This window comes from Aspergillus alliaceus (assembly GCF_009176365.1).
Source record: "Aspergillus alliaceus strain CBS 536.65 unplaced genomic scaffold BDW43scaffold_131, whole genome shotgun sequence".
In the NCBI taxonomy this organism is placed as follows: Eukaryota; Fungi; Ascomycota; class Eurotiomycetes; order Eurotiales; family Aspergillaceae; genus Aspergillus; species Aspergillus alliaceus.
Window position 1 is genome coordinate 1 of NW_022474814.1, and position 16,252 is coordinate 16,252.

The 16,252-nt window shown below is 46.7% G+C and overlaps 4 protein-coding genes across 4 annotated transcripts; all 4 read left to right on the forward strand.

The window, feature by feature from the left end:
* The first annotated feature begins 376 nt into the window (after positions 1-376).
* Positions 377-1,092, forward strand: BDW43DRAFT_295624 (uncharacterized protein). Its single transcript, XM_032044081.1, has one exon. The coding sequence runs from the start codon at positions 493-495 to the stop codon at positions 706-708; it is 216 nt and encodes a 71-aa protein (XP_031893668.1). The 5' UTR covers positions 377-492; the 3' UTR covers positions 709-1,092.
* A 3,698-nt stretch (positions 1,093-4,790) lies between these two features.
* On the forward strand, positions 4,791-5,559 carry BDW43DRAFT_305054 (uncharacterized protein; the record flags this gene model as incomplete). The annotated part of the gene is made up of 3 exons (XM_032045725.1): positions 4,791-4,849; positions 5,070-5,178; positions 5,224-5,559. The coding sequence occupies 3 exons, from the start codon at positions 4,791-4,793 to the stop codon at positions 5,557-5,559; spliced, it is 504 nt and encodes a 167-aa protein (XP_031893669.1).
* A 4,172-nt stretch (positions 5,560-9,731) lies between these two features.
* Positions 9,732-12,211, forward strand: BDW43DRAFT_305056 (putative MFS transporter Seo1; the record flags this gene model as incomplete). The annotated part of the gene is made up of 5 exons (XM_032045726.1): positions 9,732-9,891; positions 9,974-10,224; positions 10,288-10,321; positions 10,384-11,272; positions 12,157-12,211. 5 exons carry the CDS (start codon positions 9,732-9,734, stop codon positions 12,209-12,211), a joined length of 1,389 nt encoding a protein of 462 aa, XP_031893670.1.
* Positions 12,212-12,325: 114 nt separating this feature from the next.
* Positions 12,326-14,305, forward strand: BDW43DRAFT_318547 (xenobiotic compound monooxygenase, DszA family; the record flags this gene model as incomplete). The annotated part of the gene is made up of 4 exons (XM_032048719.1): positions 12,326-12,442; positions 12,558-12,746; positions 12,838-13,085; positions 13,311-14,305. The coding sequence occupies 4 exons, from the start codon at positions 12,326-12,328 to the stop codon at positions 14,224-14,226; spliced, it is 1,470 nt and encodes a 489-aa protein (XP_031893671.1). The 3' UTR covers positions 14,227-14,305.
* Positions 14,306-16,252: the final 1,947 nt, after the last annotated feature.

Consider the following 16,252-nt stretch of genomic DNA (forward strand, 5'->3'; position numbering starts at 1 on the left):
AAGAAGGCAGCCCAACTGCTAGAGTATGTTGTTGCGATAAAAGCAGAAGTGCTTGCAGAAGATCATCCTGATCAACTAGCATCGCAGCACCAGCTCGCTGTAGCATATCAAGCAGATGGACAGGTCAAGGAGGCAATTAAGCTGCTAGAGCATGTTGTCGCGATACGTACGGAAGTGCTCGCAGATAACCATCCCTCACGACTGGCATCACAACGCGAGCTCGCTGGAGCATATCAAGCAGATGGACAGGTCAAGGAGACAATTAAGCTGCTAGAGCATGTTGTCACGATATGTACAGAAATGCTTGCAGAAGATCATCCCTCACAACTGGCATCGCAGCACCAGCTTGCTGTAGCATATCAAGCAGATGGACAGGTCAAGAAGGCAGTCCAACTGCTAGAGCGTGTTGTCCACATAGAAGCGGAGGTGCTCGCAGATGACCATCCTGATCGATTAGTATCGGAGAGTACCCTTACTGCTTTCTATGAGGATATGAAGAGATCTAAAACAAGACAGGCGTCTGCATCTTCTAGTGAATACCTTGTGGCTGAGGATAAGGGCCGATGCCAGTTCGACCAAGCACCTGAGTTTTTGCAAGCGATGTCCGACAACAATATCACATCTATAGCGTTGTCAGATCAGTCACCAGCAGAGCAGGAACCGAAGTCAAGTAACACTTCAAAAAGAAGGCGGCTAAACGGAATTTAAAGAAGGTCAAGTAGTACTGGTGTTTATACTGCAAGCAGAAGATTGTGGACAGCCAAATCCCTGGACTACACGGTCATTGGTAAAGATATGATGGATTGCCTTGATGAAACTACATTTTCTGCAGCAATGTATGATATATGTCTCTTGCTCAGCCAAAGTTCTGCTAGTTGCTGATACGTAGCTTCTCTTGGGCTTTTCATCATGCAGGGATTGTTAAACGCGAATCATGGGCTTTTTGCCTATACAAAGCAAAATACTCTAATTACGCAGCTAGTCGTTGACAACCGATTTCCAGTCGATGTTTATAGAATTATAGAAGTTTTGGATTTCTGAGACCGACTGTCTATATTTATTGCAACGGCCGTGTTTTCAGCTTGAATTAGCTAATGGCGTTTCTTTTGCGTTTGCAGTATGTGTTAAGTCTGCTTTAGGGTCTCTTGCCAATGCTCTCCAGGAGCTACAACCAGATCTTCTTTGTTCACTCTACCTACTTGTGATTCAGCACAAGCCTCCAGGCAACTGTGTATCAAATATATCCTGGTAGTCGCTTGCCATATTCGCCAACTTCATCCCAGTTCCCAAGTTTATCTGACTGCAGCTTGTTAGTGGCACAATCCGGCGCGTGGCTAAGAGAGTACAGGTTAGTGGGTATGCGGCCCAGTTACCGGAGTGAGGGCATACCGTGAATTCTCATCGCATGGGTATCATAAAAGGTTTGGTATCATTACCTTGAAAGTACAAAACATGTTATTTACGAAATATTTATATTGGGATTAGCGCATCATGTGATTAGGGTTTGAAAAAGCACCTCTATGTTTCCGATATAGAAGGCAGTAACGGTCGCCTCTGTATCGACAATGCTTAGTTAGCCAGGAACTTCTGCCTGTGTGTTTTGTGATACCTTCAACTAATTGTGGGCCAGTGTATGGGTGGGCGCCTGGTAAAGGTTGTGCAAGGATAGCTGCAGAGCTGACGCGGAAGGATTGTTAAATGGGGCTGATACCGATCACCTCTGGTTCCTTTTGATAGACGTCACACTAGGTAGCAGTTCAATGGTACTTGCTTAAACAAGCTGCCTTCATTGGCCTTTGCGACATTATAGAATACGTGGCCCTTGCACAACAACCCAGGAGAGATGGCTTACACCCAAACCAAATATAGAATCAGTCAGACACTTGATTAACTATAATATCATGGGATTGAATAGCCGTCAAGTCTTTCAAATCTCAAATTTTGTCGCTCGTTTCCAAATATCCTTCCACTACTCCTTTTCATAAACAGGTCTCAAGCAAAGCGTAGTATCAGATCAAAGGTACCAATACACGATGTTCACTTCATGCTGAATATTAATGTTTGAAGATGTGCGAACTCCTCTGCCGACAGTATACTCCCGTAGGTGGCTGTGGACACCAATACGTTCTCGGTATCCAACGATGCATGGACTGCTTCATACGCCCTGACCGAGTATATTGTGTACTGCAAAGTGGAAATCTTCGGGATCTTGATCGAGTTGTTGATGTGCAAGATGATGACCAAAAGGGATTTTGTCCAATTCGTCGTAGAGACACACCTCCCAACTCCCAGGATTCAAGATCCGGCTGGGTTTATTGAGTAAGAACATTGAGGATGCGAAGATACTTGGGCCTTGCTGGAAGTGCTAGGGTAGGTTTCAGCAATGTGGTGCACCTGAAAGATGTAGTATAAGGGCTTGTTTACATGTCTTGCCTAGCTATACAAGTTTGTAGAGCTTACGCCGATCTATCGATGAACTCGCAGAATAAATCCATATAGAGATCCTTGAAGCATGTGACGAGTTACTAGACCTTTAGATGTCTAGACATGGTTTGTATTTCTGTGAAACAGACAGGCCAGCAAGGACATACTTGATGATCGTTTCGAGAGACGCTAAACCACATAAATCAGTCCGCTTTGTTTATCGTTTCTATCTTAGGCGAATTGCAGTCATCATAATGATGAGACCCAATCTCGTCGTATGGCGTCATCTATAGGGGCGTCGCGGCTGTCCTACTCGAGGCCATATCCACGGTCATTGTCGATCCTGACTTCCCACCTCCACTGATTATCACAACTAGCACGGTTTCATATCGTTGGCAGTCAAGATGGAGGCAAAGAGGGTCATTCTATACGCAAAGGACCATGATTTCCCAGACCCTTCCTTCTTCCAGGACGTTGATAAATGTGTCAACTCTTTTCTCAGCCTTAAAGGTCTCGCCTATGAAGAGCTGGCACAAGGGAAACATCATTACCACATCCATCCTCCAAACCCAGATATACCCCAGAGAAGCCCAAGCTTCCACATCTTCATTGATCTTGCGATAGCCAATCGTTCCAGCTCAGGAGCTCTCGAGCAGGATTTCCCGCATGAGATTTATCGTGTCTTCCTCCTTGACGGCGGGTTGTTAGTCGATGCATTGATAATACTTTCTGTAGCTTCACCGGCTAATCATTTGATAGTAAATTTGGTTTCCACAAAGATAAGAGGGCCGCAGTCAACTGGATTCGGAAGATACGATCGTTCTCGGATAGAACATACCCATGGGGCGAGGGTCTCAAGAGAAACCAAAGCAATATTAACGATCATGAGCAAAGCGGAGAAGGTCATCCGGACACAATGGCGGCTTCTATGGAATGACGGGATGTTATGTGTCTTTGCTAAACGAGTTGCGGACGGAGTAAAGGGGGCAGGTGTGCTATTTTCGAAACAATCTCGCATGATTATAATGTTATAAAATGACATGGCATACAGCTTATTCCCGATGTAGGCTATAGCAGTAATGGGAAATCTGACTGGATTGGTTATATCAAAATATGCTCCCTTTAATCCAACGTGGGAGGCCCACGAAAAGCCCTACATTTGATTTCGGGGCGAATCTTCTCAAATATTTCTGTTTGATGCTATTGTGGCACAATGTTAGATCTTAACTAGTCCACTAGGGCTTTGCGAAATGATCTGCTCTTCAGCCAGGGGTAGACTGAAGGTTGCATGATTAAGATTCCCTTGACTACTCGTCCCGCATTTTAGTAGGAAAGAGATATCAATGGAAGAGACTGGTTTTCTTGGTTTTCTCTCCACTGTCGGCGCGCCAAGTCCACATTTCTGCAACCTCAATCATGGGGTGGAAGAAAGTGCTCTAGGCTTCTTGGTAGCATTTACCTTGCAGAAGCAAAGCAGATAACTTCGTTCAGGTGACTCTCTGGTGTGAGTCGTAGTATATTCAGCTCGCGCAGGCTCCGACTGGCTAGAGTAATGATCCAGTGGTAGAAGGAACTTGGTTGCCCCTTCTCTTCAAGCGCTCGTTTGATCGGGGTAGAACCGTAGAACAACGATATCAGATCCACGCCGCCGTAACCAATATTACTGGCAAGATACTATACCCTGTCAAAGATCCCTTAACAATTGTCTTGGCCTGATCAGCAGCCAAACCAGCTCAATCTCTCACTACTCTTGAGACTGAGGAGAATTAATCAGTTTAAGTTCGAAAATACTAATCTAGTCTTGATATATACTTCTTAAACTAGTGAGACCAGCGTAGTGGCCGAGCTCGCTCTATATTAGAGAAGATCTAGATTAAGAAAGAAGATCTTGGTTAAAATAACTATGGTGTGCTCTTAGAAATAGTTAATCGTATCTGGATTAAGAATGACCGTACGCCTACAGCTTTATGTATATTAGCTAGCATTATAGTAAACAGGGCTGAAATAATAGAATTCCATCTTCTAAGCCACTCTGTACAATTATATATAAGAAACATTATCAATACTGGGTACAATGGGAAGAGGAAAAATTCTTAAATAGTAGCCATCAAGTTCGCGCTGTCCTTTGCGTATCCAGTATACACATTGGACTAACGGAAATCGATATGGCCCTCTTATATTCTAGATCCTCAACACGCCTAATAAGTTATCCGCTCTAATTAATGCGAGTAATACCCTTAACGTGTTGTGACTTTACTTTTCCACTGGCATTACGCTAAAGGGTATTTATTGGTAATCCACCATTTGTGAGGAATCTAAATTCCACCTTTTGAAGAGTCTACAGCCCACACATATGCTAACAACAAATGGACGTATCCACACAACTCCTAGACCGGGTGATGATATTATCAGTGCTTCGTCAACGGTTCGCCGGAATATACATTCCGGAGCAGAGGATGAGTAATTTAATTGAATTGTGTTCACAAGATGGTGACATAGCAACTCCCGCGCCCGTTCCAAACATATAAGAAACTGGCAGCCATGATTCCTCCAGTGATCACGGTCAGAAACATATCACTAGCATAATGTCGCCCCAAGGCCCCTAAGGCCCCTGATCCTTGTTGGATTGATTGACCTTTCCGCAGAGGGCAGGGCAGCTGGACGCCTATCTCTCACCTCCCATATCTCCAGAACTCCTCAAAATATGCTATCACGGCCGTGTGCAACTCCTCCATTGAAAGCGGTAACAAGGCTGTTAAAAGGTACAACCTCGAGGAGTCAGCCAAAACCTACAACTAGGTTGAGTCAATGTGCGACTTCAATACCGTCGATCTAGTCGTTTGCGTCGTCATCGTTTTCTCTCACTACAAGCTCGTTAAGCCTGCCAATGAGCGAGGTAAGGGCGTCTATGTTGAGTGGCCTCTCTGCACGACAACTGAGGAGTCGAAAGCACTTACCCAATTGGCCAAGGAGGAGGGGATCAAAACCATAACTGGCTTTCAATCTCGCGTTGGCCATGTCCACTCCACATTGCACGATTTGCTCGACGGTGGGAGGATTGGTCGAGTTCTAGCAACGCACATTATTGGCAGTTCTACCACCGCCAAGACGGGTAATCGTCTGGACCAACGCTAACTGTGCTTCAGAGAACGACATACCGAGGGCACCAAGGCTCAGGTCACCCTCACTATCTACGCGGGCCACACGATGGATTTTGTTGCATCCCTGCTAGGCCAGCCTGAAACTGTATCCGCACAGTTGCAAACAACATGGCCATACGTTGATATCCTGGATGTCCACAAAATCATCGATAGTCACGTCAAAAAGGCAGCCGACGATTACGCATCCCTTCATGGAGTAATGAACAACAATGTTAAATACACCTACATTCCGCGGTGGAGACGCATTTCAAGAAGGCGATGGCCTCATGTGGGACATCATCAGCAAGGAAGGCTAGATGCGAGTAACTGGTGCCACAATCATGTTTAACATTGGCGCAGATAACTACAAGATTCAGGTTACGGACTATCAGACTGGAAATATTGAAACGGTTCTAATGCATGAGAAGCTGCCTCTTCCGTTGCTTTCGCAGAATGTTGGAATGTTGTACGAGAGGTTTGCCGATGGTAAATCTATTCCAACTTTTGAGGATGCAGAGAGTAGCCATAAACTTTTGGATGCTGTGCTCACCTCAAATGAAGAGGGTGGCTCGGTGCAGACACTTGCCTCTGAGAAATGAGAATTAGGGTCCAATCAATTATAAATAAAAATCCACTAGAGCCTGACTACCGGACGCCTAGCTTTCTAAAGACAAACAACGTAAAGAAAAAGCAACAGTTCTCAATAATGAGTGCAAGCTGACCTGGAGGCATCCGCAAGGTGGTGGCTCCATAGAGCTGCGTATGTTGTTCCAGTAAAACATCCGGCGAACTCTTGCAAGATCTTTACCAAGGAAGAAGCAAAGGAAATAATTTTATTAGATGAATTCAAATCCAAACAAACTGAAAATACTTAACTAACCGACTTCAGGCTTGTCGTAAAATAACTCCCTGCGTACGGCAGCAGTGCCGTTGCAACATGAGCTTATCTTGCTCACCTGGTTTAAAGTGCATACGCAAGGTGCAAATAGACATTGCGGTGAACAGGCTCATACACAAGATGACGAACTAAAATTTGCTAAGAGTTTCTCATAGGCATTAAGATTTTCCCATCGATATCCTTACAATCATAGTCTTGTATGGTAGCCTTGATTCCTGGAAGAGGACCTCTAGAACGATTACCATTGTTTCCATGCTAATGGATCTTTACATGTAGGACCAAGCGCGTCGGAAGGAACATTGACAGAAGGGATTAGACCTATTCTAACCCGTTTCCATAGAGAGCTGCGGTGTATATTGGCAACATATACTCAAGAGGAAGATATATGTAATACTACCAAGTTACCTCGAACCGAGATTCCATTGTTCAAATATCATTTATATCCCAGTTTGCACTCTATACTTAAAATATGTCTCTAACAAAGCGAACTCTAAAATCCTATACTTTCCCGCTCCTCAGTGAAGGCCCTCACTCAAGCTATATACCAATCTAGCGTTCTGCATCCCTGGTAGCGAGAGGAAAACCTACACCAATCGTTCCACCCAGTACGTTCCGATCCCATATCACCGCCCGACATGTAAAGCGTCTGCCGTTTCTTCGGCCAAAAACTGTGGAAAATCTCCTCTTGCAACGGTCTCAGATACATCACACCTAGATTGTACATTAGATTCCCCAAAGGGGCATTCGGTCTTCCTCGCTAGCTCTGTAACAATTACTTCATTATAGCAACCATCGCGTGTATTATGCTCCACTGGCCATACGCAGGGAAACATATGGACCAGCTGACTAAACAAAGTGTGTGCTTCAAAGCCACTACTTTGAAGACGAATGATCATCCTCTCAAGCTGTGGTGAGCCTTGGGGCTTGCCATCTGAAATGGCTTTGAAGATAGATGGTGCAAGGGTTGAATCAATAGCGCTGTTTCTAAGCAGCCTTTGAACATGGCCGTTGCGACTCCTGCACAGGCCCCCAAGATCCCTGGCAGAGAGCTGATTGCCAAAGTCGTCGAGGACTCGCTAGGAGGTTTAGGGCCTGTGTGGAGTTCGAGGTTGGGAGTAGAAATGGGGTTTGCTTGGGATGATGCTGCTATGGTATCGTTCCCTGCCTAGAGACGCATCGGAAATGTCAAGGTTCAAGCGGAGGTATTGGAGATGCGGTATTGTTCCCAGGGCTTTATACAGGGCAACCTCAGTCGCGTCACCATCAGAGCGTGATATCGTGAGCTCTGGGCTTTCTAAAAGCAGGCAATGTTTACCTAGCTGAAGGATATCGTGCTCAGTTACGCATTACCAGGGCTGGCAAACCTCGATATTCAATTTGTGCAGACGGCAACCGTGTTGAATCACAGGTGGGCTGACGGGAACGAGTGAGTGCCATTTTCCAAATATAGCCCTTTTAGTGGTGGGAGAGTCTTTATAAATCGGGCTCAAGGCTCATAAAACGCAGGTGTCGGACGACTCCCGCCGAGATAAGGATAAGCTTTGAGCTGCAAGGAGAAAGACTCCATATGCAACCTTGCTCTAGGAGTATTTTCATGCAAGCCTTCAAGGAGACAGAAATGAAACTGGCTGCCGCACCTAAAGAACAGGCCTGTCAAAACAGGCAATTGGTCTATCAAGTTAGCTACATGTATCCATGCGATATTTCGTTTGTAGCTCTCCTCGAAATCTCCATCTCGGGTGTTGGGGCACCACGGTGTCTCCTGCATACCTGCGGCATAGGTAGATTCATATGGCTCTTCCAGCTCCTTGCATCCGATCCGAGCTGTTGGAGGTTGGGCGGACGCCAATCAAAATACGCCTTACAAGGAGCATCTTTCTTACAGCCAGAAGGGCTTTCTTCATGAGCCGACGGCCATACTTAAAACTGCGGTTCCAACGCAGCCATCCGCCTATAATCTCGGCTGATTCCGCTAGAGCGTGATTCCTGCATACTATGACTGGATATCGCGGAAAAAATAATCGGGTTGGCCGCTTCACGATAGTGGCTGAAAAAATTTCTTATTCACCCGTTTGAGGCTTTGGCTTCCAAGGCTCGTTGGGTCGCCATTCGCTATGTAACCGAAGATGAGATCGATAAGCTCGACTGGGAGGCATTGGATCAATGGACCGCCTGAGTCCATTTTGGTGGTTCTATTACTTTATTGTGAGAATGGCAACCGGACTACAGAGACAACTGTATGTCTAGTACATTTTTAGGTATTCTCCCTCGGCGAAGTGGTTGGTCTCAAGGAGGGCGCATATTTCCGGTGAGGGACAGAAGGGTACTTTAAATGGCACTTGTCCCTCAAAGGGCGGTCTCTCGCTTTCAAAAACGAGAGAAAGAATGGCCTGCTCCTTGAACTTTTCGAGACAACATAAGTCCATTAAATGGGATTGTTCCTATCTCATCGATCCATTGTTGGAGGATCCCATTCAACTTTGACACCTCCATGGTAAGTTCCCAGCAGTTACTAGGAGTCATCCATTAGCCTACTGCTTATATTATTTTACAAGGAGGTTTCCTGCATCATGTGTTCCCTTTTAATAAAACGCCAGAAACCAAGCGAATTAGGAGATGCCTCGGGTTCACATATCTTGCCGGCACCGCTGCGCAGAATGTGCCCTTCACAACTTTTCTCCGGATTTCTCAAATGCTGCCTACTACCAATAATAGCTTCAAGACACCCTAAACCAGCTTGGCACCTGGAATAGGTACCGGATGAACTTGGATCGGACCGCAAGATATACTGTGGGGAGATACCTTGGGAAAAGAGAACACATTGTACAAAAACAATTAGTTTGACAGACAAGGGCTCACTTTACATAAAGAATCTCCATTTACCTATTTCGAAGATTCTTACGATGCATTTTCCAAGTCTGCTGCCAAATACGAATGAGTATTGGAGCTCTACCGAGCACGCCTTCTCTCCACCTTTTGACACGATGCTTGGCTGCAGTATTTAGCAACAACACTGGACCTCCTGGGCATGTAGGATCTTATCGATTTAAAGTGGAAACTCTCATCACGCATGAAGGTTTCGGTTATCAGTTAGTGGGACGGAAAGGGCACGCCATCACGAGCTATATTGACATCTTGGCCTGCATCGTTCGGGTCTGCATCGCGCAACTCTCAAATACCGGGGGAATCTCCGACATGGATTGGATTCCTGATAGATATTATCGCAGAATAATTCCTTGTTCCTGGCTACATAGTACAGGACTAGAAAGATGACGGCCTCCCAGCCCCGCAAAAAATGGTACCAAATTCAATGGTTCGCCGATCAAGATACCAAAGAGGAGCGACGACTCATCTTTAAATTAGATCTCCTTATCGTTCCTTATGCATTTCTAGCTTATTGGACTAAGTACATCGATCAATCCAATATTAGTATGCTCCTTATCCCATCACCCTACCTGTTCAATGCTATCCTGACCACGAAAGCCTGGACAACGCTAACAGTGACGGCCAGACAATGCCTACGTTTCCGGACTCAAAGAGGACCTCAACCTCCATGGAAATGAGCTCGTCCACCTACAGACAATGTACACAGTTGGCGCAGTTGTTGGTCAGATCCCATTCGCCTATCTCTTCACTAGGTTTCCCATGTCATGGTTGATTCCGTTCATGGATATCATGTGGGGTATCTTCACTCTGCTCCAGTATCGAGTGAACTCGTACTCAGAATTAATGGCTTATCGGTTCCTGGTCGGTTGGTTCGAGGTACCGTTGCCTTCTCTCTCCATATCCAACATATAGCATTGACTCATCTCACGATAACAACAGGCTGCCTTCTTCCCCGGCATGCATTACATCTTCGGTAATGACCACCCCCTCCAACCCCCTAATAGAACTAACTAACATAAAAAAATAACCCCCCAGGAGCATGGTACAGAGGTGATGAGATTTCCCGCCGAGGCGGCATCTTTTACGTCGGCCTCACCCTCGGCACACTAACATCCAGCCTAATCCAAGCCGGCACGTCTGCCCGCCTAGACGGTGTCCACGGCCTCGCCGGCTGGCGCTGGATGTACATAATCTGTGCGATAATCACCATCCCAATCGGCATCCTAGGCTACTTCGTGCTCCCAGGCACGCCAGAAAGGCCTAACAAGATCGTCCTCTCAACCAAAGACATCACCCTCAGCAAAGCGCGCCTCCAACGCTCCGGCCACGCCACCTCCAACGACCCCTTCACCCTCTCCACCCTTCACTCCCTGCTCAAGAACAAAATCGTCTGGGCCCTCCTCCTCCTCGACATCTTCTTCTGGAACTCCAGCATCAACACCTCCTCCGGCGGCTACCTCCTTTGGCTCAAAAGCCTGAACCGCTTCTCAACCAGTCGCGTCAACGAGCTGGGCTCTATATCCCCCGCCCTCGGCATCTTCTACACCCTCTTCGTCTGCTTCGCGTCCGATCTCCTCCTCGGCCCGGCGTGGGCCATTACCGTCGCCCATGTGTGGAATATCATTGGACTGGTCATTCTCGTGGTGTGGGATGTCAAGGAGAGCGCCCTCTGGTTTGCGTTCATTACGACCTACTCCGCGGTAGCCATGTCCAGTGTCTTGTATGGCTGGGTGAATACCTTGCTCCGGTATTCGCCTGTGCAGCGCGCTGTCACGCTCGTTGTGCTTAATACTGTTGCTCAGTCTACGACGGCGTGGACGCCGTTGCTTGTTTTTAAGACGGTTGAGGGGCCCCGTTTTACGAAGGGGTATTCGTTTGTGCTTGCTAATGCGATTTGTTTGATTGGGCTAGCGCATGGCATTGGGTTTTTTACGAGGAGGTTGGTTATGCTTTTCTTTATTGTTGATATTTTGCTAATTGACTGCTGTAGGGGTGGTGAAAAGGAAGCTGGTGATGAGGAGGATGGGAGTGTGGTTAGGGTTGAGGCTGAGGGTGGGAAAGTTTAGTATAGACGTAGTATAGTGACGCAGATATTGGTATGGATACGTGAGATTATATGGTGATCATGTTGTCCCTGTTGCTGCTTTCCGACTATTTTCTATGTTTGGTAGTTTAAAATAGGTATCAGAAGTAGACGGCCCAATGTTATCGTTTTCTGATATAAGCTCGACGCAGGGTTCAGCCACTTTGATATAGTTGTATATAGGAAATGATATATCTTTGACTTTACCTCATAAAGAGAACTTCTACTTCTACTTCTTCACAGGAAGAAAAACTAATATATCAGTAATAATACATTTCTAGATTTAGGATCTGCAGCGGTTGCGGATACTAGGAGAAAACTGCTGGTCTCTATATTTTATATACTTTACAGCAGAACGTCTAAATTAGACGTTGCTCAGTTTGAAGATATGCAACTTCAAGGGTTTCAGAACAGGGCATTCATTCTATAGCAATACTCTTCGATCTCCAAGACACATACACCAATACTTCGCGATCAGATTGTGTACGAATGGTTGTGATTCCATCAAACCAAACTCCCCTGTCACCCCCCCTAATATATCACGCAATCCGCCGCTGGATGGTGACAACCCGTATCCCTCAACCACCACCTACTTATCGCCTAAATCCCATGTCACGATTCGAGCGGGTCCAATGACGAATCTATTCTCTGTCCTCGTCTACCGAGTATAGATACCGACAGCAAGAGCACCCTCCGGTTACGCGATGCCACATACAGATGGCGAGATATGCGGGGTCGAGCACTGTCCGTAAACCTCAGCAGACAAATAAATACAGATGAAAGTAAATAAATAAATAGATAAATCTCAAACTAATCAGTCGACTCCATATACGGGACCACCCATGGCCCAATCCTAGACAACCTACACAACAAACAGTAGAACGAGACAGAAAAATGGGCGATAGCAACACAGCAGACTCCAATGGGGATAAGAAACGGGATAAGAAACAGATCCTCCTGAACGCGTTCGACATGTCCACCGTCGGACACTTATCACCTGGACAATGGAAGGTAGGTTAGGTTAGATTCTTTTTCTGTCTGTCCCTTTTGTTATGGTTATGGTTATGGTTTCCATCTGTGATGGGATCGATCGAGAACAACAAAGATTTAAGACTGACGGACGCAGAATCCGGCGGATAGATCGGCCACGAAACGGAACCTTGAGTACTGGATCGAGCTTGCGAAGTTACTGGAGCGCGGGGGTTTCAATGCCCTCTTCCTTGCGGATACTTATGGCGGGTATGATACCTACGAGGGGAAGTTAGATGAGTGTATTCGGCGGGCGGCACAGTGGCCTGTTACAGACCCTACGATTGTATGTTTATTATGTTCTAGTTTTCTCTTCTTACGGTTTGTTGGAATGGGTGAGTGAGGGGGTCCGGGGTTGCTAATGGGATACAAATTAGCCGATTTCAGCCATGGCGGCCGTGACGAAGAATCTCGCGTTCGGCATCACGGCGTCGACGTCGTTTGAGCCGCCGTTCCTACTAGCGAAGCGGTTCTCAACGCTGGACCATTTGACGAACGGGCGGATCGGGTGGAATATCGTGACCTCGTGGAAGAAAGCGGCATTCAAGGCGATCGGGTTGGATACGCCCATTGAGCATGATGAGCGGTATCGGCAGGCGGATGAGTATCTGCGGGTTGTGTACAAGTATGTTCTCGGAGGCTTCCCCAATTCTTTTTTTTTTTTTTTTTTTTTTCCTTTTCTTTTTAAGACATGCCATGCTCGAAAGGTAAGGCTCTCCTTGTCAATAAAGCTTTTTTTTTTTTTTTTTTTTTTCTTTTTTTTTTTTTTTTTTTTTTTTTTTCTTTTTTTTTTTTTTTTTTTTTTTTTTTTCCTTTTCATGTTCAAAAAAAGGGAAAGTTGACAGACCAGACTCTGGGAGGGATCCTGGGCGTCCGACGCGTTAGCCCCCGATCCAGAAACAGATACCTACGTCGACCCGTCCAAGGTCCGCCAGATTAACCACAAGGGCAAATACTTCTCCCTCAGCACGCGTCATATCGTGGACCCCTCGCCACAACGCACGCCCTTTCTTTTCCAGGCTGGGACGTCGGCAGCGGGTTCTGCGTTTGCCGCGACTCACGCGGAGGCTATCTTCGTATCGAGTCATTCGCCGAGGGTGTTGCGGCCCAAGATTGACAACATCAGGAAGCTGGCCGCGGAGCAAGGGCGCGATCCGCGGTCGATCAAGTTCTTTGCGACGTTTACGCCGGTCATCGGACGGACGGATGAGGAGGCGCAGGCGAAGTATGAGGAGCTGAAGAAGTATGCTTCGGTTGTGGGCGGGTTGGTTCTTTTCAGTGGATGGACCGGGGTCGATATCTCGCGGATTCCGATCGATCGGGATATCACGGCGGAGGATTCGTTGGAGGCGCACAAGGTGACAAGCTTGCTGGATGCCTTTACCACGACCAGTGAGGATATTCCCAAGTGGACGCCGCGGGTGGTGGCTCAAAAGGCGGCGATTGGCGGTTTGGGACCCGTGGGCGTTGGAAGTCCGCAGCGGGTGGCGGACGAGATGGAGCGATGGATCCGGGAGGCAGATTTGGACGGGTTCAATCTGGGCTATGTTACGACGCCCGGCACGTTTGAGGAGGCGGTCGATTTGCTGATTCCTGAATTGCGGCGGCGGGGTTTGTATCCTGAATCCGTGGAGGAGGGATTGACGGCGCGGGAGAAGGTGTATGGGAAGGGACAGAAGGAGTTACGGGCAGATCACCCGGGCAGTCAGTACAAGTACGATGTTTACCAGGAAGACGAAGCTGTTGCTGAAAGTGAAGTGTCATGATGCGTGAATAAAGTTAGGATTCTTTTCCGAAAGCTTACGGGAGAGGCAGCATGTTACGCATTGATGAGATTAATATTAGTATAGGATTAGAGGAGAAATACGAGGGTTGGAGGATGAGCTGTAGCAGAATTAAAGTGATCTCAGCCTGAAAGCCACAACGCCTTCTCCGTCACCACTGCCGAGGTTATCCTCAAGCCATCTTAACCCTAATCGTCTCCATCAGCCACGGATCGATGGTTCGTTTCCTTCCTTCTCCCCGGCATATGAACATTCTCGACCGATACCGAAACTCCCGTACAGCAGAGCAATACCAAAAAACCAGGTGGAGGGCACAGTCTAGACCGGTCGCTGCAGGTCAAATCCCCGTCAGCAGTCTCGTGACCCCCAGGAAACCTCCGGCTCCATAATCAGGATCAGAATCAGAATCAGCATCGCAATCAGGAAGGGGTCGAATCGAAACCGGAGAAGAATATCGATAGGTTTGAAATTCAGGTCGCATGGTTATCATGTGACAAAGGCAGATCGTGGTGTCTCCATCCCACCATTCAATGATCTAGAACGTTGAGAAAATTAAAGGGTAATCAAACAAGGAAAAAAAAAAATAAAATAAAACTTAGAAGAGAAAGAGAAAGAGAAATATTAATCCATCAGTATCATGAATCAACACGAAGGGAAGGAGAGAGAACATGGCATCCATCCCTTGTTTTGTTCCGATCCAGAACCACTCACATACCTCGCGCTCCCTTAGCGCAGCAACACTAAGACGAAGAAGGTACGGACCTTTGGGACTAAAACAAAACAAAAAAAACAAAGAGTAACAAAAGGTTGTACGTACATTGGAGGGTCTAGTCTCCCTTACCGGATCTTTAGAGTCGCATTCTGTGTTATGATGCGTGGTTGTCTTTGTGGCTTTTACCTTAACCTAGGAAGCTGGTCGTTCTAGTCGTTCGTTAGGGTACGAAGTGACAGGCGGCTTGCAGGGGGTTTGTCTGGACAGGGGGAATGAAGGAACAAATCGGCTTTCAACCAGCTGGGATAAAAGTACACACCATGGGAAAGTTATTCGCATTGACTAAGTGATTGATTGCTTGCTTGATTGATTGATTTTGAAAGAGGGGAAACTGGTTTTTATCTTCTTCTTCTTTTTCTTTCTTACCCCCTAGTCGTAGAACTAGCTACGACTTGACTAACGAGCAAGCAAAAGAACAATTATGCATTTCATTTCACTTTGGACTGGTCGATTTTCCTGATTTGGGTCGAGGTCCATTCCAAGTCCTTGTGCTCCCGTCCACCTGCTCTTCCTTTTGTCTTTTCTGTCTTCTTTTTCTTTTTCTTTTTATCGGTTGGTGATCTTGTTTGAGAGGGGAAAGAGGGAATTAGTCTTATCATTTATTGTTTTGTGTCTAAAATAAATTAAAAACAAATACGGTCGTTGAATGCTTGGACACAAACTCTATACCCCGTACTACAAAAGTTTCTTGAACATATATGCAGGAGATCCAGTGGCATGTTAGCGACGCAAGGCGGTTTCGGATGTGCCGAAGCTTCCTGGACAAGCGATGTATATGTGAGGTAAATAACCCTCATTTTGGCATATGGTGGCTTCGGATCCGACTGTTCCATCAGGGATTGGGTTTCGACCGAGGGAACGTGAGCGTGGTCATCCCTACCCAAAGCCCCCCCCCCAGATATCAATATGGCCGGCAATGGTCCAGCCACCGGACGGAGTGGAGGCCCACAGCCTGCATGCATATATCGACCAAGTAGTCAGAACATGTACTGTATGTATGCCGTCCATGAGGAACTGTCACCTGGGACCCCGTATAGAGAGGACCTGATAGTCCACAGCCGAGTGACCAGAACTTGCAGATCTAGCAAACATGAACAGAGTAATCGTGAACTATGTCAATAGCTCATTTGTTTTATCGACTACTCTTGATTCTTAGGGGAGGGAAAGTGTTGTCCGAGCACACCCTTCCCCCCCCCCCTCTCCCGGCTCTCCCTAAACTTCTCTACCTGCATGTCC